The sequence below is a fragment of the Talpa occidentalis genome, unplaced genomic scaffold (assembly GCF_014898055.3).
Source record: "Talpa occidentalis isolate TD23 unplaced genomic scaffold, MPIMG_talOcc4v2.1 talOcc4.4, whole genome shotgun sequence".
NCBI lineage: Eukaryota > Metazoa > Chordata > Mammalia > Eulipotyphla > Talpidae > Talpa > Talpa occidentalis.
The window spans coordinates 122,673,633-122,694,818 of record NW_023604295.1 but is presented as its reverse complement, the minus strand read 5'-3'; the positions used below and the strand labels follow the sequence as shown (position 1 = coordinate 122,694,818).

The 21,186-nt window shown below is 41.0% G+C and overlaps 1 protein-coding gene across 3 annotated transcripts in view; it reads left to right on the top strand.

The window, feature by feature from the left end:
- The first annotated feature begins 2,128 nt into the window (after positions 1-2,128).
- TIPARP (TCDD inducible poly(ADP-ribose) polymerase) overlaps positions 2,129-21,186 on the top strand; it is a 31,066-nt gene continuing 12,008 nt past the window's right edge. The window contains exons 1-2 of one of the 3 annotated variants that reach the window (XM_054700986.1): positions 2,129-2,148; positions 5,200-6,156. In XM_054700986.1, coding sequence (XP_054556961.1) covers positions 5,240-6,156 — 917 coding nt within the window. In that variant the 5' untranslated portion in view covers positions 2,129-2,148; positions 5,200-5,239. Of the gene's footprint in view, positions 2,149-2,562; positions 2,646-3,693; positions 4,468-5,199; positions 6,157-21,186 lie in introns of those variants that run through there. The other 2 variants (XM_037526239.2, XM_037526238.2) reach the window with 2 other exon arrangements.

Below are 21,186 nucleotides of genomic sequence, written 5' to 3'. Positions count from 1 at the left end.
TGGCTCTGGTGAATTCTCTCACCCTCCCGCGCTTCTGACTGTACCCAGTGCTTGTATAAATAAATAAATAAATCTTTTAAAAAAAAAGGGGGGGGGCCAAAGAGTTAAACAGGTAGTTCTCAAAAGAAGACATACAAATCGCCAACAGGCATATGAAAAAATGTTTATCATCTTTTATCATCAGGAAATGCAAATCAAAACCACAATGAGATACCACCTTACTCCTGTGAGAATGGCTCTTATCAAAAACACCAAAAACAAGTGCTGGTATGGGTGTGGAGAAAAGGAACCCTTTTGCACAGTTAGTAGGAATGTAAACTGGCCCAGCCCTATGGAAAACATGGAGGTTTGGGAAAAGACTTTAAAGGGATCTACCACTCCACCCAGTGATTCCACTCCATGTATTCACCTTTAAAGTACCACTTGTGGGCCTCCCGGGTGGCACAAGAGGCTGAGTCTCAGCACTATGAAGCTATCAGCAGCCACTGCAGCATAAGTTCAATCCCCTGCCAGGGAGCTGCTCACATGGCGTAGCAGACCTCTCCTGTCTGTCCTGCTACTCTCCTCAGCAGTGTATTTCAGTCAACCTGTCTATTCTGCTTCCCACTGTTTCTGGTGAACCCTCTCACTCCCCCTCCCCACCTTGCACCTCTAATCTACACCCCAGCTCTTGTATGTATAGATTTTTAAAAAATGTACCACATGTTAGTTATCTTATTGGATGGTAAAATATCTTGAATAATTTTTTGGTGGTGGGAGAAGAAACTGTGTTATTTTCACATAATCACTATATATTGGAAAAATGACCCTGGTCAAAATCAAAGAAAATTAATTACAGTTGTATCCCAACAATTGGCAGTGAGAGATGGGAAAAGAGCTTGCAAAGAATGTTCTCTGCCTGTGATCTGAAATCTAAACTGATTGAATTCTGTAATTTAGAGCATTTCTAGGTTGAAAAAAACAAAACCGCTTACCTTAGGAGACACGGAAGCCTGTAAAAATGTAAGCTAATAGGTGGTATTAATACATAATGTGGGGGCCTCCCCGGTGGCACAGCGGTTGAGCGCTGGGTTGCGAAGCTGCCCGCGGCCTCTGCGGCGCTGGTTCGATCCCCGGCTGCTCCCCGGCCACCAGAGGAGGGTCCCACATGGCGCGCAGACCTCTCCTGCCGCCCGCTGCTCCCCTCAGCAGTGTACTTCGGTCCTTCTGCCTGCTCTGCTCCCCGCTCTGGCTCTGGTGAATTCTCTCGCCCTCCCGCGCTTCTGACTGTACCCAGTGCTTGTATGTATGTATGTATAAATCAATCAATCAATAAATAAATCTTTAAAAAAAAAAAGACAAAATACCAAATAGTGTCACTATATGTGGTATCATAAAACCCAAAGGGTCAGAAGTCAATTAAAAAAATATCCCTTTAAAGCACACTACAGAGCTGAGACATCCAGACGGGGAGGGGAGAAAGAAGGGGCGAGTACAAAAGGGGGTGGGAGCACCACGAGCTCTGGTGGAGGACTATGGGTGGTTGGGTGGTGGGAGCTTTATGGTAACAGCAGGGGGGCGGTAAGACTCCAAAATCCAAACAATGTAAACCAACATGATTGCAATTAAAAAAATGTGGTGAGTACGCGGTGCTCCACCAGCTCCGTGAGGACAGGTGTGGTGCCCGAGCTGATGGTGACCCCAACTGGAGCCCTGTCCGTGGCTGGCACGCACTGGGCACCGGACAGATATTCGCTGAGTAAGTCAGTGTGGTGCTTCTGGACCTTAAAACCCAAGAATACTGGCGTTTACCGCCCAAACTCCAAGGGCGCGTCTCCCCCTGCGGCGGGAACGCCGGAGACTCCGGGGGCCGAGGACCCACTTGGCCCGCAGGGCCCCCCGCCCCCCTCCTCGGGCGCAGGCCCCCGGCCCCCGCGCGCCGCCCTTCGCGCGCCAAAGCGCAGCCCGACTGCGCGCACGACCCTCGGGCCAGCCCGTCGGCCCGTTGGGCGCGGGGCGGGCGACCCCGTCTGGCCGCAGCGGCATAGCAGCCGTTTGTCGTTCGGGCTGGCGGCGACCGGAGCGGGAAGCCTCTTGTGAGGAGGCAAAGAAACAAAGTCAACCGCACAGAAACAGATCGTTCCGTTTCACATCCTCCCTTGGAACAAAGTGAGCCTCCATGTGTCCTCACGCAGGTGGAACCGGCCCGAACGCGCGCTGCCCCCCTCCCAGCCGCGCGCGCCCTCCCGAACGGCCCGCGAAGAGACACGCCCCCTCGCGGGAGCCCGCGTCCCCGCACCGCCCCGATCAGCGCGCAGGCGCAAGCGCACGGGGCGGGGCCTCCTTCCTGGTACCCAGTGAGCGCCGGCCCCTCATTCGCTCCGCCCCCGCGGCCAGGCTCCGCCCCCGCCGGGGCGGCTGAGGGAAGGCGACCGGAAGCCGCTGTGGAGCAGAGCTCGGGGTGACAGGCAGACGAGCCGGAGCGGAGCGCGGCGACGGTGGCGGCTGCTCTTGCTCTGGCGGCCGCCGAATGGCCCGTGCGCGGCTCGCCGCGGCGCCGGCCTGCGACCCGTAGACGCCCGCGCTCGCTGTGCGCAGACCCTCCGCGGACCTGCCCGCTCGCGCTCGCGGGCTCGGTCGCCCGTTCTCCCGGGGCTGCTGCTCAGGTAGGGGCTCGGGGGAGTGCGCGGGGCCGGCGCGGGGCCGGGCCGGGCCGGCGGGTCGGGGGAGCCGGCCTCGCGGATCAGGGGCTGTGCAGACCGCGGGGTGCGCCGACTTGCTCGGCTCCCTCGGGGTCGGATGGAATCGGCCCCGCTTCGGGGCCGGGCCTGGCAGGTGTACCTCAGACTCGGACCGCGGGCGGGTCGGGGTCGCGGGCTCGGGCTCCCGCGGGGCCGGGCAGCCGCGCCTCGCCCCCGCCCCCTCCCCCTCCCCCGCCGCGGGCGCGGACCCCGCTCCGAGGTGCAGCGCGGCGGCCGGGCGGGCGGCGCTGAGGCGGCCTCGGCTGCAGCCAGAAGTTTGCGGTCTCCTCAGAAGTCCGCCTCCCCGCGCCCGCGGAGCGCCTTCGTCCCGGCGCCTCCCGGCGTCTCCCCGGTGGCTTCTGCGCGCCCCGAGGCTCCAGCCGCGGCTCTCGGGGGGCCGTCTGAGGGGGTGCAGGACGAATCAACCGAACGGCTTCGGGAGGGCTTTTGGGGCGCGGGGAGGCCCGACGGGGGCGCTCGTCGCGAGGGGCTTGGCGGAGAGTTCGGGGGCGCCCTCGGGGGGGGCGGGGGGCGGATGTTCGGGGACCCGCGGAGTGGCCGAGCCTGGCGGCGGTCGGGGGGCGCCGGCAGGAGGCGCCGCTCGGCCCGGGACCGGGCGCGGGGAGCCGAGCTGCGGGCAGGGGCGCGGGGACGGCGGGACCCGGGGCGCCCCGAGGTGAGCGGGGGGCGCGGGCGCGGGAGGAAGTGCTCGTCCCATCTTGATTTATCTGCTGTGCGAGCTGATTGAGGAACCAGGTTCTGGTGACTCCCCACGCCTGGCGCCCCGCCAGCTCGCCGCTCTGCTCGGCTCCGTTTCCGAGTGTGACAGAGGGCAGCGGCAGGAAAAGTTGCAGAGTGTGTCCACACGCACGTAGAAATGAAATTAGTGGGGAGTCGGTTCTGCCGGCGGGGCCGGGGTGCGCGCGGGGGAGGCGCGGCGGGCGGGCGGGCAGGGAATACCGCGGGCCGTGCCAATCGTGCCTTGAGGCCAGAGCACCGAATGCTGAATAATAACGCCTGGCCTGGCTGCTGGCCAGAGATTTATGTCTTCTGTCAAGTCCCTCTTTTCTTCGCGAAGCTTTCCCTCCCAGTGCCAGCCCGCGCGGAACTCTCCCTTTTGTGCTGCCGTGTGCACTGACACCTGACGTTATCTGCTGTTTTTATTTTTCTGCGTCTGATCGTTATGGACTTTGTACGCACGTAGATGCCCGACCCGCTCTAATTACAACTCCGGTGCTCGTTTTTCTGGGAACTCCGTTTTTGTGTTTTGTTTCTGGTGACCCATAAAGACGGATGGAACTGGGCATCTAATAGGTGCTTTTTCTTACATAATTCAAGCAGAAAAGGTTAGGAGGCACCGATGTGTGTGCGGAAGACCTGCTTGATGAAGTCATGAGGGCTGGCCTCAAAGTTCTCTTTCAGTCTGCTGGACAAGAGAAGAGGATTAATTGCTCATCGCCAACCCTTTGCCACCTGGCAGTAATTAGTCAGTGAATCTATAGATCGTGGAGGAAACATTGTCTTTCAGTTTACAAAGCTGGCTTTGCATTTTACTTGGAAGTTTCGGGGTTTTTTCAAGGAGTTTGAGTCTTTGAAGAAAGCACTTTTTTAGTCTGTTTCAGTAACTTGTTAGGAATCTGAAATTTGGTGTTTATGTTATTTTTCTATAGTGTGGCTTCATTTGCCTTGTTTGAAAAATGCACGGGTAACATTTCTGAAATCTAGGAGACCCTTTCTGCCTTATGAGGTGTGTTTGGTTTCTTAAATGGTGGGCAGTAGTTGTTGATGTAGCTTCTGTTGCTAAACAGATCCTGGTATTCCATCTCCAGTAGTGGCAGTGTTTTGGGGATTGCAGAAGGAGACCTTTAGCATCCTTGGGAAATGTATTGGAATTTTCTCAATATAGAAATGCTTTTACAGGCTCTTGGCGTTCTCCCATGTAACATTTCCTGTAAGATCCCCTGTTTGCTGAGTGTAGCCTCACACCCCACATTCATTCACTCACTCACTTCAAAGTTTATCTTTCACTTGATGAACTTTTCTGCATAGAAAGTTTTTGTTGCTGCATGAGATAAGGGATAACTGAAGAGAGCCATAGCAATGAGGATGCCCTCCTGCCATCATTTAAGCTCACTTGTTTCTAACCCTCACCCTCCATCCTGCCTCAGACTTAGAGTAAAAATTCATACACCAGCAGAATTACAAATCATTTTGTATTAAGTCCACCAATAAACGAGAGGGACCTATTAGAAAATAACTGTCTTTTTTTTGCTTTTTTCTCCTGTGGGCTTTTGAACAGCCTTGGTTGTGTTGAAGCCTTGGTTCCTCAGTCAAATTTACCATTTAAGCATGAAATATGATACAAGAGGAGTGATTCTGGGACTTAGTCACAGACTAAAACAAAACGTTTTGATGAGTGAATGGGATTCAGTTGTTGTTAGCTTGTAAATGATCATTTTCTCTCCTTTCCTCTGATAAGATTTTTAGATTCTGAAGAACAATTGGAATTAATCCACATTATGGAAATGGAAGCCACTGAACCTGAGCCAGACTGTGTAGTGCAGCCTCCCTCTCCTCCTGATGACTTCTCATGCCAAATGAGACTCTCTGAGAAGATCGCTCCGTTGAAGACTTGTTTTAAGAAAAAGGACCAGAAGAGACTGGGAACTGGAACCCTGAGGTCTTTGAGGCCAATACTGAACACTTTGCTAGAATCTGGCTCACTTGATGGGGTTTTCAGGTCTCGAAACCAGAATGCAGATGATAGCAGCTTACATGAACCTATGGGGAAAAAGCCCCTAGAAATCAATCCATCGTGTTCACCAACCGATAACAATATGCCTGTCCTGATTCCTGAGAGGACGAATGTCAGGGGCCAAATACCAGAAGCCCATCCTTCTACTGATGCTCCAGAACAAGTGGTCCCAATCCAGGATCACAGCTTTCCACCAGAAACCATCAGTGGGACAGTTGCAGATTCTACAGCAGGACACTTTCAGACTGACCTTTTGCACACAGTTTCAAGTGATGTTCCCTCTAGTCCTGAATGCATAGACAAAGTCATGGATTATGTTCCAGGGGTTTTCCAAGACAACAGTTTTACAATCCAGTACATTTTGGACACCAGTGATAAGTTGAATACCGAGCTCTTTCAGGACAAAAGTGAGGAAGCTTCCCTTGACCTTGTGTTTGAATTGGTGAACCAGCTACAGTATCACACTCACCAAGAGAATGGAATTGAAATTTGCATGGACTTTTTGCAAGGCACTTGTATTTATGGCAGGGATTGTTTGAAGCACCACACAATTTTGCCCTATCATTGGCAGGTGAAGAGAACAACTTCTCAAAAGTGGCAGAGTGTATCCAATGATTCCCAGGAGCACTTGGAAAGATTTTACTGTAACCCAGAGAATGATAGAATGAGAATGAAGTATGGGTATGTATTTGTAATTACTTTAAAACTGTTATTAAAGAGAAAGAGGCTAAAAGCTTAGTAAGGAGGCTTCTTTTCAGTAGTAGCCTAACAGGTTTTCTTCTATTTTTCATTGTTGTTCTTCTGACTGTATGCTATCCTGATTTTTCCATGGTGGTTGAATGCAGACTAGGTACCTAACCAGACAGTGAAGGTTTTGTGATTTGAACAATTCAGATGTCACTCTGCAATATGTGTGTGACTGACAAGTTGCATATACATTGAGTGTTGTGAATTAAACACAGTTTTAACCGCACAGGAGAGCTTGCTTTTGAAAGAAAATCTGTGGTGAATGCTACTATATAACATAGATAACGAAAACCTAATTTATCTAAAGTTTTGCATATTGTGTAACTCCTATTTTTTTTTAAAGGAAAGTAGTATTTGTTTATTTTGTATCCCTGTTTTGCATGGTATAAATTTTCTGAAGTTCCCAAACATCTGAATCATGCCTAAACAAGTTAAATTTGTTTCCTTAAAGCTTTTTTACCATTACGTTTATTAATCTGTTTATCTTACAGAGGAAATAAATTGTATTATTTTAACCCAAATCTTTTAACAGTGAGTGAAGGAAAGATTTATGTTAGTTGGTATATTACCATTTTTAAGGGTAAAAATTAGTTACCTTTATATTTTTGTATACAAGGTATGTATAATTAAGTTATTTTAGTATGGATATCTAAGCAATCACTGATGGAACTGATAGTTTCACATTTGAATTCTATCTGAACTTTAAAATGAAGAAAATGGTAGTTGCTACACATAAAGTCGCTAATGCAAAAATGGCTATATAATATTAACCTTCCTAGGGTTTTAAGCATTACTATTTCTAGGCTGTTTCTCCTGTAATGTAGGTATTAATAGTTATTTGTGTTTGACCAAGACTAAGGGTTAAAGTTATATGGGAAGATAAGAACACATTTATCCATGCTGTTTGACTTGGGAGAACATGAGGGCAACCTGACAGATTCACAGATAATGAATGGCCTGATGTAGTGCGTAGAGGCATGACCCAGAGGGAGGGAAAATATGCTGAGTATCCTAAAACAGAAGTGCAGGAGAAAAACCTTCCTGAGTGTTATCTTTGTTTACAGATAAATTGGGTTACACTAAGTGTCTGGATAATCAGCATGCAAATGGTAGCAGTAAATCATTTCCAAGTTGTCTAATTCTGTTAGTTTTGATGTGTTCTAACACAGTGCCGGAGCATTGTTGATATTACAGAAACCTAGTCTTTTCTTTTTTCCACTTGTCCCCTTTAGTATTAGTTAAGTGGTTTTCTTTTACTAATTTTGTTATATAAATACACAAATCTGTGTATCTTTTCATTAACTTAATTATGAGACAAAAACTTTGCACCTTGTGTTTCAAAAAGGATTAATGGAGCAAGGAAACAATAAAAGGTACAGATTTAAAAACAGTGTTATGTAGAAAAATCCTTGGGCTTTCTTGATCATAAAAGTATTACTTTGAGATTGTATTGTCAGATTGCTTTGCTGATATAACAAACACATCTGCAATTCTATCTTGCTTGAGTAGCAAAATTCTTAGAGTCTATCATGAAGCTAAATACTTCTAACATTTTTAAAAGCCAGCACAACATTGAGAGAAATGTTTTCTGTTTTTATCTTAATTTTTTTTTTATTTTTAAGATTTATTTTTATTTATTTGTGCATACAAGAACTGGGGTGTAGGGCAGAGTTGCAGAAGGGGGAGCACAACAGGCAAATCTATTGAAAGACACTGCTGAGGGGAGCACCGGGCTAGACTGGAAAGGTCTGATGCACCATGTGGGTTAGCTCCCCTGCCAGGGTTGGAACTCATGCTGCATATAGCTTGATAGTGCTGACTTTAACCCCTGCGCCACCAGGGAGGCCCTTAAGTTTTTTTTTATATAAAGGTATTGTCGAGAATTTCTGTTGCCCATGAGCTAGCAATTCTAATTGATATGTCAAGGGTAGTTAAATTTATATGCTCTTGGAGCACCTCTAATTCTTCCATCTCCAGATTGCAAAACTGTGGAATTCTGGCCTCCAACTTCGCTCTTATGAAGCAAATTTCCAGTCCGCTGAGTACTTCAGCATCTTAGTACATTAAGTTTCTATCTGTTTGATTTGGTCAGGAAGGAACTAGTGGGATTATTGTTTAACACATTACATTCTGTTACCAGAAAGACAGGATTTTGAGCCCAGAAAATCCAGGAACTCAAGATCAGCAGCATATTGGGTATTTTATCCTTTAGTAAGATTGCTTTGCTGAAGGCTAGTCATAAATATAGACCCAGAAGCATGAATCATTTATACAGTAGTAGCAGGGTGCTTGATTTCCAAGTCAGTTTTAATGAAATAAGCTGTTTTATTAGTACTTGATGAAAAGTATGAGTGAATTAATTACTGTTGCTGCTGCTACATTATTAATGGTAATGAGTGGTCCTGCCCTGATAAAAATAGCAAAAAGTATTGACAAAGTGAAATTCTCCATGGACTGCAGGAAGAAATGTTACAAGACTGTAGATGGCTAACTGTTGAAATTAGGCTTTTGGGAAGTTGACCTGTGGTCATTGCAACCTGGTTTTCCTTGTATTCCAAAGCGATGTTGTGTTTCCTGGCAACAAGATGCAGATAACGGCATGTTGGGCCTTGCTGAGAGACTCACAAACAAGCTGGAGCAGACCAGGTTCACATGGTTACCACATTATTTGGCTAAAGCTATTAATCTCTGTGGTCAGGCCTGTAAAGCTGGTCTATCTGTGCAGATTGCATATAATCAGGAAGTGTATGTTCAGCTTTGTAGATGTTTCAGTCAGTCCTAGCAATCTTTGGATTCAGGAATATAATGAATGACATTTATTCCACTTGTATTCAGTAGTTTATCTGACTTTTGTAAATCATTATTATATGCTATATCCATAATACTTAAGAGTGTGGCGCTTGGGGAAGGTTCATAATTCTGGGTCTCTAGCAGAGACAAAAGTTCATAGTTTGCAACTGCAGAGAAAATACTTTGTTTAGCAAATTACTGACTTTAAAATCTAAATTAGATGTACATAATGCTCATTTTATTCTTAAGGATGAAGTTGGAAAAGTTGAGCTAAATAAGTTCACAGGTTCATTCCAACTCTTTAGTCAAGATGTTTAGCTACTAAAAACACATTTTAAAAAGAATTTCAATAGTAATAGATGTTTGTTTGGTTCATTATAATGAAATTATCTTAATTATTTTCCAGTTTTACTTTCACCATAAATTATGATATAATCCCACTCTGCTTTCTCACTCTGCTTTTTTACATCTGCAGATATTTATAACATCATCAACTAGGAACTGGTTGTATGTTTGAACTCTCCATGTTGAGATGCCATGGCTTCTTTTGCACTCAGGATCGGCTTTGGAGAATTTCCAATTTTCAAATATGCAGTTAAGAAAGCATTGAATGTTGTGTTTTCAATTAAGAAAACACAGTCTCTGACATTTAAGGCACTCATCCTTAGTGTAAAGTGTTATTAAATGGCAGGACTAAGCAGTTTTAAAAGTGCCTCACCAACTTTGTGGAATATTACTATAGATAATTGAAGTTGTGGGGATGTGTAAATCTCCCTGTAGCAACTAAGATCATTGGTTTTCATATTATTTTCATTTTAAAGTGTGCTAGAATGGTCTCTGGTTATTATCACCCATAAAGAACTGGCACTCTGCAAACCTTACTTGGTGGTAACCTTTGGTGAAAATATGACCAGTAATTACTTCTAATTCTGAATTTTCTGAAGAATGTATGAGTGAAGAAAAAAGTTGCAAACCCTAATTCAATCCTTAATTTTTCTCAGAGGACATTTCTTTTCTGCTCTTTCGGGATTAGAACTTATTGATAAAGGAGGGAGTTTTACTTTTGTCTTAAGCTTAGAGTGTTGTCATGGTCTTTGTGTTAAGTGATTTTGATTGTTAATTGCTCTTAGATGACTTTTTTTTTTTAATCTGTCCAAGGGACAATGCCATTAAATGAGTTAACAGGAACTCTGTGAAAGAAGATGGGGAAAAATGGATATTAATGATAAAATAGTGTGGTGTTATTTTCTATGTGATTTACAGAGTAGATTATCTAAACTAGAGCAAGGTCCTGGAGTAGTTAAATTAGCTAAGTTAATGCTGGCCTGCACAGCTGTGATGATGTATGAACTAACTCATTATGTGTTATTGATAACACTAGAGAGAGAAGAACAGCTGAAACTTACTATGCCTTGTGACTTTTTGGTATTTCTTGAATATACACAGCTGGATGAGTTTGAATTTATTTTAAAAATTCTTGCCTAAGAGAAAGAGAGCTCCATAAGCAGGAACTGTGTTTGAAGTGACTTTCAAAATAATGTGCCTTATGCTTTGGGATAAAGCGGTCCAATGAATTATTTTTTGCACCTCTTTATGCTACATTTACATATGAAATAAAACTAATTGGCTTCTGTCTATACTAATCCAGAGAAGTACTGTATCTATGTAGACCTGTGGTGGGAATCAATAGCAATCATTCATTTATTCCCTTTCTGGTTTTTTGTCAGTAAGTAGATTAGACTTTTTGAAACAGCTGTCATCTGGCTTCAGGTTGAGGTTTGTCTGTTCCTGATATATTTATGGTAATGAAAATGAACCTTGCAAAAGGCAAAGATGAGTAAAACTTCTAAATCAGACTGGAGGAAATAGCTTGTAAGATTAACTGGCAATCTGTAAAAATAATTGCATGGTACATCTTATTAAGTTGACTCTAAGGCTTTTGTTTTTCATTGTAAATAAAAGGAAAAAAGTAAAACAACTTAAAACTTCATTCTGCTATGTGGACATGCAGAAAAATGCTGCTTTTGACTGGTTCTATGCCTCTAAATCTGTTTCCGTTTCTTTTTACAATAGAATTTCTAGATTCTAGATTTGTCATAAAGCAAAGGTAAATTCGTAAATTCTTATCTGTGTGTCTGAATTTAGTGAGTCTTCCATTTGTGTTGGTTTAAGAGCTATTTCTAAAGGGTGACACTGTATGTAGCCCGTATAAACCTTTACTGCTCAGAATGCTACTAAAATCCAGTCATTTGAGATTGCAACTGTTTTTCTTATCACTTCTATTTTATTATCCCCTGCTTTGAAAATATTAGATTCTGCATCCTTGTCCGAAGGTTGTTTTTTTTTTTTTTTTAATCACATTTAAGGTTACAATTTGAGGTTCTCTTACCCCAGTTCAAGAACCTTTACTAATTGCCACTGTGCTGTTTGTGAGTTTCATGTGCCTTTTTGTGGAAGGATATTTTAAGTACACGTTTCCCCTGCTAGCTGAAAGCAGAACATTCCTGTTTGGTATATTATTTTGGGGGGCAGGGAGTGCTATTACCATAATTATATAGAAAAATATTTTGAATATACTAAGTCATGCCAAATAGGAATGTTCTACATAGTAGAGGAAAACCTATGCATGTGTATATCTTTTTTTGCAAAGGGAAAAACAAGTATATTTTGAGTTACAAGATGTTTCTCGATTATCCTGGACCAGCTTTCTATAAGACTGGTTCAAATTGGATCCTTGTGCAAAAAACTTATTTTGTGAAAGTAGTTTCTCTTTTAAATAAAACTGGGAGCTAAATTGAAGTGAATATTAATGAATTTATGTCTTCAGAAGACACAGTACCAGGCTTGTACCATTTTCTGCTTCATTCTGGATTTGAAATTGTTAGGTAATAGCCTAAGATCTTCAGCTGACCTATACTTTGCAATACCATAAATACAGACTGTGTACAAAGAAATAAAATACTTCTATAGCTCACTATTTCTAACAAACACATTTAGGTGTGACAGAACTTTAATAAAACCAGATATAATTTTTATATTTATAAATTATTTATGGCATTGCTTTCTAAGGACCAAGAATTAATGCTGCCTGTCCTCTCTATAGTATATGCAGTCTAGCCTCAATTTAAAATTTGTCTTTGTAAATGTTAAACTTAATCCAGCTCAATCTCTGACACATTAACTGAAGTCTTTAATATTTAATATATAATAATTCCTTGTTAATCGGGGAATTTTAAATTATAAGGGGTAGTTTCTGCAAAACTTTGAAATCTTTGAAAATAAAAGGTTTTATATAGATTCCACTTAGTCACTTGGTAGTTTGTAAAGATTTATATTTGATCTGTGCAAAAAGACAGTATTGCAGTTTTAGGCTTAATAAAACCAATTCTGTAATCAGAAATTCAGATTTTAGAAGTTGATAATATTAATAAACTTAAATTGTGAAACTCCTAGCTTTCCTTACTGACAGAACCAGTTACTGTTGCTAGGACAAGCATAGAAGGGAGTTAACTAAAAATTCCTATTTGCTGTGTGCACACAACCACATGTGACTGTCTACTCAATCTTTCCCAACTCTGTGCTGCTTGCTTCCTGGTAACACCACTTGGCCAGTAAAGAACCTTTGCGTGGTCACCACAATGGAAGGTGCTCTTTCACAGGAGAATGAGAACGTTAACATGACTGTTCCCTTTCAAGGTCTACAGAAACCAGTGATTTGTAAGTATGCATGCCACAGAATATTGTGTAAGGCGTGCATTAGAACTCCCCGTGACTAAGTTGTCTGAGAAAGAGTTCAAAAATTTGTATTCTTTATGCAAATGGATGTCCTTTATTTTGGTGCTATTGCTTCTGATTTGTGAAAAGTCGTGTGTTGAAACAAGCACTTCTCATAATGATTGAAAAATTAGCTTAGGCCACACTTACAGGAATTTCTTTATTACATTAATCTTTTTTTTTAGATTAAGAGAGTCTTAAACTGTCCCTGCACATTTGACATGTAGCCATAGTGTTTGGGTGACCACCTTTGCTCTAAATTTTTAACAGCACCTGGAATAGGCAGTGAAGAATGGCAGGGGTTGCGGACCCCAGGGTGAACGTAGTGCATGTGCTTGCAGAATCTTGCCTGCGCCCTGTGATCTTCACAGCCCCTTCTGCTGATGAGAGCATAGAGAGGGCAAATGGCACAAAATACGCTAAATAATTTCCTGCTGTGGTTGGTCTTTGGTTTCTAACTGCCACCTGGCTTTGCTTTTTAATTTCCAGACATTGAGAGAACAAAAATAAGCGCAAGAGAAATATTAGGTTTGCCTTCCAAGGTTTAATTACCCACCATAATAAAAGAAAGACATCCTTGAATGGGAGTAGATATGATGTGAAACAGAAGGAACTTTGCTTGCTTTCTGACACTTGGATTCTCCAAATGCTGCCAGATATTTGAAGCAGTGTGTAAAATGTTCTACAGTTTTGGACTGTCTTAACTAATTGAGTCTATCAAAGACACTTGGCTTTGTAGAATCCCTATCCCTAGGAAAAGTTACTGACTTAAACCTTGAAAGTTTTTATGGTCTAGTTTATAAAACTTAACCAATAAAAAAGTTATCTCTCAACATTTTTTCTGTAGGAAGCTTTTTTCTTTCAGAAATTTGCTCAAAGAATTCTCAGCGAGTTGTGAATTCTCTATATAGTTGTTATATATATACAGATCTCTAGTGCTGAAAGCTTCTTACTCATCTCTGAATTCTCATAATAAGCCATCAATGAATATTTTAATTTGTCCATTTATCATTCAGTTTGTCCTAATTGGGGGGGCAAAAGGCTAAACTGAAAAAAATCCTAAATAAAAAAACTTTTTTAAAGTAGTTGTTTGTGGGCCTCCCTGGTGGCACAAGGGGTTAAGACGCAACCTATGAAGCAATCCGCAGCCAGTGCGGCACAAGTTCGATCCCCGGCCAGGGAGCTGCCCACATGGCGCAGCAGACCTCTCCTGACTCTCCAGCTGCTCCCCTCAGCAGTGTATTTCAGTCAGTCTGCCTGTTCTGTTCCCCACTCTGTCTCTGGGTCCTCCCACCCCTCATGCCTCTGGTGTGTACCCCAGTTCTTGTTTGCATAAATAAATATTTTAAAAATAAGGAGTTGTTTGTAATTTTTAAAGTCAGCCCTGAAATAAACTAACCCAATAGATCATATCATATTAGATGATATATTTTATAATTAAGTGTAATTAGTATTTCATTTATGTGAAAATGAGTTATGAATTATTTGAACTTATTTAAAAACTATTAAGCAATTTTAGCATTTACTTTTAAAGTACTGATTTTACAATATTTATGTAGAGGAATTTTATAAACAAATATATTCCAGCCCTCTTTAAATGTTCCTAAATTCTATATCCACAAAATTGAATTATTTAGTATCCGTGCATTGAACACATGGCTTTTTTTTTTATTGTGCAGTAACTGGATAATTTAAGGTAGTGTAAAGTAGCATACATATTTTTAAGATCTAATGTGTACTTTCTATCCCAGCTGTTTTTGTACAAAATAAATTTCACTTCCTCTTCAGGCCATGGTTGAGAATTCTAACTTAAGTCACCTTGGAGTCTCAGGATATGAGTGAATTTAGATAGAAGTTAAGAAATATTTCTGGTATGTTCAGAGTACAAAATTTTAAACCCATGCCTTCATATAAATAGATTGCAGTGAGATCTAATATCATAAGTATACTTTCTATTTGTGAAAATTTAGACTTAGACATATCTTATTAGATAGTTCTTTTGTAGTCTTCGATGTTTTATTTTTTAAAAAAGATTTATTTATGTAAACACGAGTTGGGGTGTAGGCCGGGGGGTGGGCAGTGAGAGGATTCACCAGAGACCGAGTGGGGAACAGAACAGGCGGATTGACTGAAATACACTGCTGAGGGGAGCAGGGGGGAGACAGGAGAGGTCTGCTGCGCCCTGTGAGTAGCTCCCTGACCGGAGATGGAACTCCTGTATCAGTGGCTGTGAATCGCTTCCTAGTGTTGAGACTTAACTAGGGAGGCTGTTGATGTTAGTTTTATAATAAAAATTAAAAGCTCAAATTAACAGTATTGTATGCTATTTTCTCAAGTGTATGTTGTAATTTGCTTTTAGTGGTTACTTGGGTAGAGGGGACTTCATCTTATATTGTATTACTTATGGGTTTAAAATACATTCATATGTACTCAAATGGTTATGTCTTGGAACAAAATTTTTGAGAGGATACTTAGTGTTAGGTGCTTAGTTTTCCATATGTGTTTGAAGATTATAAAATTATGAAAGCTTAAAAATAGGCTATCTTTTCATTTAGGAGACCTACCTGTCTGCCTTTTTTTTCTCTTTTCATTTTTATTCACTGTTCACACTCTAGAATGACTTTTAAGACCACAGATTAGATGTCTAACAGTTTGTAAATCAGACATGGGATATAGCACATAGATAAGTGTGATTCCAGATAGCACTCAGTACGAACTTGTTGCCTTCTCATTCACCTCTTTCTAAGATATCCCTGTGGAGACTCAAGGGAGCAGCACATACAGAATCTTGCCTCATTATTTTTTTTACCATAAAGACATACAAGTATTTTATTGGTACGTACTTACAGAAACAAACTAGATTTTGTTACATTGGCGATTTCTCATTTATTGTTGATAGTGAAACTTGAAGCAGGCCGTTACTGAATTAATGTATTTTTTATTTTCAAAATTTATTTTCTTACATCATTGTTAATTTTTGGACAATATTTGATTTTTCCCCTCAGGTGAAGTCCTCGTAGTTCTCCCATAACCATAGTACTCGTGATGCAAGAATCTTAGCAGGCTATAGAATAGATGACTATTTCTATACTTTCAAAGCAGAAAGAGTACATGGCTAGTAATAACTACACTGCTTTCACAAAATAGTTGATATTGTGTATGACATGACTATGATTTTCATCACCTTGTAACATATTTGAAGGGATATATAAGCTGCCAGATAGTCCAGCATTGCTAAATGAATTCCTGGAAACATCAAAGCCACATATCAAGAGCCAGCTATATTTTGTGTGCCTGTGAAATTTCTTTAGCAGCAGCAAACATACTCCATCTGTCATGCCTGTCTCAAGTCTAAATATTCTCCATACGGCATTTGATCTTAATCCTTCTATCATTATGACCCTCAGTTTTAGGAGACATTTTCACTTTATATCACAGTAATGAAATAAGAGAACCTATTAATTGTGTCAAGTTAGTCCAATTGGATAGAAGCAGGTGTTAATTAGTTTGAGGTCATAGGTTTATCCTTGTAGAAACCAGTTAACTCTTACAGGCAAGAAGTCAAGCTTCCAAATCTAATCTGTCTGATTAAAACTATACTGAGTAGGGTCCAGAAATCTTTATATTTAATTGACCTCTGATGCAGTTAAAATTATATCTTATTTTTATCATCTTCCCAATTAAAGGTGTTCCACCTCGCACAATTCCTGTTTCATTTAACAGCACCATTATCCGTTTACCCGGATCAAAAAACATGGGGGCACATCCTGGACTTGTACCACTCTTAAGCCGCACATGTAATTATCCGCCAGACAATTAGTTTCTAACTCTTAAATGCTGTCTCAAATCATCTCCACTGTTGCCTTCTTAGTTCTCTATTATCATTTGTCTTATGCGCAGTTCTAATAGCTGTCGATGGCTAAGCACAGAATAAAAAAATATAAATGCTAATAAATGGTAGGCAAATACTTATTTCCACTCCCTACCCTTTCTCACAAATAAGTCCTCTATACCACTACTGTTGGAATGACCTTTATAAAAAGCAGGCTTGAACCTTACTGAAAATCCACCAGTCATGCCTATTGCCAACGGAATCAAGTATTAACCTCTTAATGCAGCCAACAAAGCTCTTCATTAAACTGCCCCAGCCAACTATCTAGTCCAGTCTTACACACACACACACACTTTGACCTCATACATGAAGCGCATGTGCTAAACGCTCTTGGATCTCTCATGCCTCGCTCCGTTAACCTCAATTCATGTCATTCACGTCGCATGTGGCATCCTGCCGCTTGTCACCAGCTTGGTGGCTGGCCAGACTTGGTTCTCATTTCATCTGCTCTGGGACACCTGCTTTGATTCCCCTTTCCTAACCCCTTTTCCAGTAGAGGTAAACTCTCTCTGAATTATTCCCAGACCACCTTTGTGCCACATTTCTTCACTGTGCCACAAATGTCTCTCTTCCCACATTAGCATTTTGCTTGTTTCATCATTTTATCCCCATTACATAGTCCTGTCTGTCTAATGTGTCTGTTTATGGTGATTTCTTGATCATGTTTCTTTCTTGGTTTCAGACAACTTAAATTTGCCGAAAATGTACAATCCCAAGAACTATTTATCTGACAAATCATATTTTTACTAATTTTCTATTTCATTCAGCAACTATTTATTTAGTAATTTTGGTTTTCATTCCAGCTGTTTGTCATTTACATTGTAAACCTCTTTTATTTCATAGTATTTGAAATATATATTGAAGAAGTGATGGTGTGTGGTTTTCTGACTTAGTGTGGGTGTTAGTATTCTATAGATTGGATGACACATCTTGGAAAGTGTTAGCTTAATGTCAAGATATTTGTTGAGTAGGAGGAGAACCATTATTGTAAAGCATATGAGGATGGGTGTCCTTTTCAGAATTTCAAATTAGCTTTGTATCTGGATTCTTATTGGTATATGTTTGGTGGTATGTTAGTAGGCAAAGCATGTAGATAAGTATTGTTAATATTTCTACAGGTTTTTTTTTAAGATTTTATTTATGCATACAAGAACTGGGGTACAAGCCAGAGGCATGAGGGGGGTGGGAGGATCCACCAGAGACAGAGTAGGAAACAGAATAGGCAGATTGACTGAAATACACTGCTGAGGGGAGCAGCGGGCGAGACAGGAGAGGTCTGCTGCACCATGTGTGTTGCTCCCTGGCCGGGGATCGAACTCGTGCTGCAGTGGCTGCAGATAGCTTCATAGGTTGCGTCTTAACCCCTGCGCCACCAGGGAGGCCCTATTTCTGCCGTTTAATTCATTCTTGCCTTTATATAAAAACCAACAATCTGTTTGCAGGATTTATTTTTCTGATTAATCATGATAGGATTATATGTTGGCTAAATCAGTCCGGATTGATTTGATTGAGTGATATAGTTAACAAAATCAAAATCCACTGCACAGCGACTATCTCCCATAGTCACGCTTGTCTTGGGATGCCTTTAGGTCAGATAGGGTTTTTATTCGCCAAGATAATAGTACTCTTCTTTTACAAAACCATACCTTCCAATTTCTAGCACTGTCACTGTTATTCATTTTTTACATATGCTGTATTTTTTATTTATTTTTTATTTTTTTAATTATAAATTTTATTTTTATATTCCCCATACAATTGCGGCCGCCTTATTTTGACCCCAATCCCTGCCCTCCCCGCCCTCCACCCCCCATAGAGTGTCTCTGGTTCATAGTTGTTTGTTGATTTTGATTTTTACTTTCTTATAGTTATTCTTTTTCCTGGTCCCTTATTTAAGTTTTCTAGATTCCTGCTATGAGTGAGACCATCTATGCTGTATTTTTTAAACACACTTTGGTCTTATATCATTATCTGATCAATATTTTAAATGCCTACCTTTGTTAAGGTTCTCACATCCTCAGTTCATTACCTGACATCTCTCACATTGCCTGTTATATCCAGGGTCACATCTCCTCATTCTTATGTACCCCTGTCTAGAAAGTTTCCATTTCTAACTCTGTGCACTCTGATCCTATCCCTCCTTGCCCTCTCTCTTCTTCCAAGAAGTTAAATGCTTGAAAAATTCTTTTCTAGTTCTTCCATACAATCCTTTCATTGTAATATTTACTTTTATTTAAACAGCTCCTAAAAAATTCTTACAGAAAACTATCTTGGATTGATACAGTAAAAGGCTCTTAATTTTCCTGACCTTTGTCCATTCCTAGAAGCCAATAACTACCTCCTCTCCCATAATGATACATGCCTCTTCTTTGTCCTCTCATTCCTGGAATGTGTTTGCCACCAATGAATTTAGAGGGACAGATATACTGCTTCTTTGGTTTTGCACTTTGTTAGTTATTTCTCTCTTGAAGCCCCTGAAAGCTAAGGAATACAACTGTTTCATTCTTTGTGTATTGCCTAATACAGCCCACCATCACCATTACCACACAGAGGACTCATGACTGCTTTATGATAATCGGAAGCAGTGGTTTGACAAAGAAGTGTAGTGGATGTTGAACATTTGTCATCCATATTGTATGTGCTTATACTTGTGCATATTGAGAAGGAAAAGGCTTGGGATTTTTTAAGTATTGCCTGTTTAAGGGAGAGCAGGTGGTAAGATTAATCTTACAAAGATAATTTAATGTTTTTCAGATTTGTTGTTTTGTCTCTGTCAAGTCTAGAAAAGCATATTGAAAATCAGATAGAGCTAAAACAGTGCTTTGATACATCAATCCAAAGAAGAGTTGATTGTAGTAAATTAGGAATTGTCATAGATATTTCATAATGCCCAAAGGACTGAAGTGCACAGAGAATGTAATAGAAGCTGCAGTTTTGAATGTCATTCTCATGCAAATCATTATCTATGAAGACTTAATAATACAGGCTTAAACAGAAATTGCTAGAGTGATGTCCAGAATAAAATCTGACACTTTAACAGCAGAAAAGCATTAGCTGTTTGTATATAATACATGTTAACACAGTGGCTGCTATTCTGAGAATGCCTTAAAAAAAACACATAGGATTGTTAACTCATAATTAGGAGCAGTTACTGGGTAAAAAGCTTAAAGGAGGGAAAAATCTGTTTAAAAATTAAATTGATCTTAAGGGGAAGAGGAGATTTGTGTGTCTGCTCCATGATAATATCAGATTCTTCTAAGATGGTAATTGTTTAAAGCAACTTGATATAAGATTTAATCTAGGTATAAAAATTCTGGTTTTCAGTGTGTTGGGTTTTTTTTTTTTTAACCTTTTTAAAGGATTTCCCATAAACATTTTTATTTTTGGATTAAATAGACCTTTTTACCAGAAATAATTTTAAGCAATGACCAAATGTGATTTTAAACTCTGTTGTCTTTCTTGCATTTCACACTTAATTAAAATTGTGGGGTTTTTTTAAGATCACAAGTTAGTAATCTTTCTAAACTAAAAAATTTGAGAATTTGGAAGATCTTTAGGAATCTAAAAGAACCCGATTCATAAATTATAAACATTGGAGTGGAAGGTGGGAAATAGATTTTGCTTCCTTGACATTTGCCAAGTGTGTTTATTGAGAACCGTTAATAGGTGGGTGTTCATGGGAGAAAGAGCAATGTCATAGGTTTGGAAGAATACTTTATAGCCCTTGCCACAGTTCTTCAGTATCTGCCTTAGCTTATTAAAGGGACTGAGGAATGACTGCAGTAAGTAAATTGTTTAACTTTATGTAAGCAAGAGTTTTAAAACTTTTGACCACAGAATGTTTTTTGTACAAAATACCTACTAACAGTTCTTCAAGTAAGTATTCCTAACAGCAGAGTTTGGAAAATTTTTCATAAGCCAACAAAACTCATGGGTCAAATTTAACACACCCTTTTCAAAACCTAATTTATAGATGGGAAATAAATTTATTACAGGGAATAGCTGTCTGAAACACCTGCATTTCACATGAACCAGTTGTTATGAGTGCCACTATCTGGATTATCCTTGTGTTATAAACATTCATTTAGAAATCTGTGGTGGAGGGCCTCCCTGGTGGTGCAGGGAGTTAAGCACAGCACTATGAAGCAGTCCGCAGCCTCTGCGGCATGAGTTCGATCCCCAGCCGGCCAGGGAGCAACCCACATGGCGCAGCAGACCTCTCCTGTCTCGCCCGCTGCTCCCCTCAGCAGTGTATTTCCGTCAGTTTGCCTGTTCTGTTCCCCACTCTGTCTCTGGTGAATCCTCTTACACACACACACACTCTCTCTCCCTCTCTCTCATCTCTGGCCAGTACCCCAGCTCTTGTATGCATAAATAAATAAATCTTTAAAAAAAAAAAAAAAAGAACTCTGCGGTGGAAAGGGTGGAAAGTATGAAGAAATATATTTGGAAGCAGTCACTCTGCTAATATCGGTGATACTTGATACTTTTTATTTTTCTTAGATTTTCAA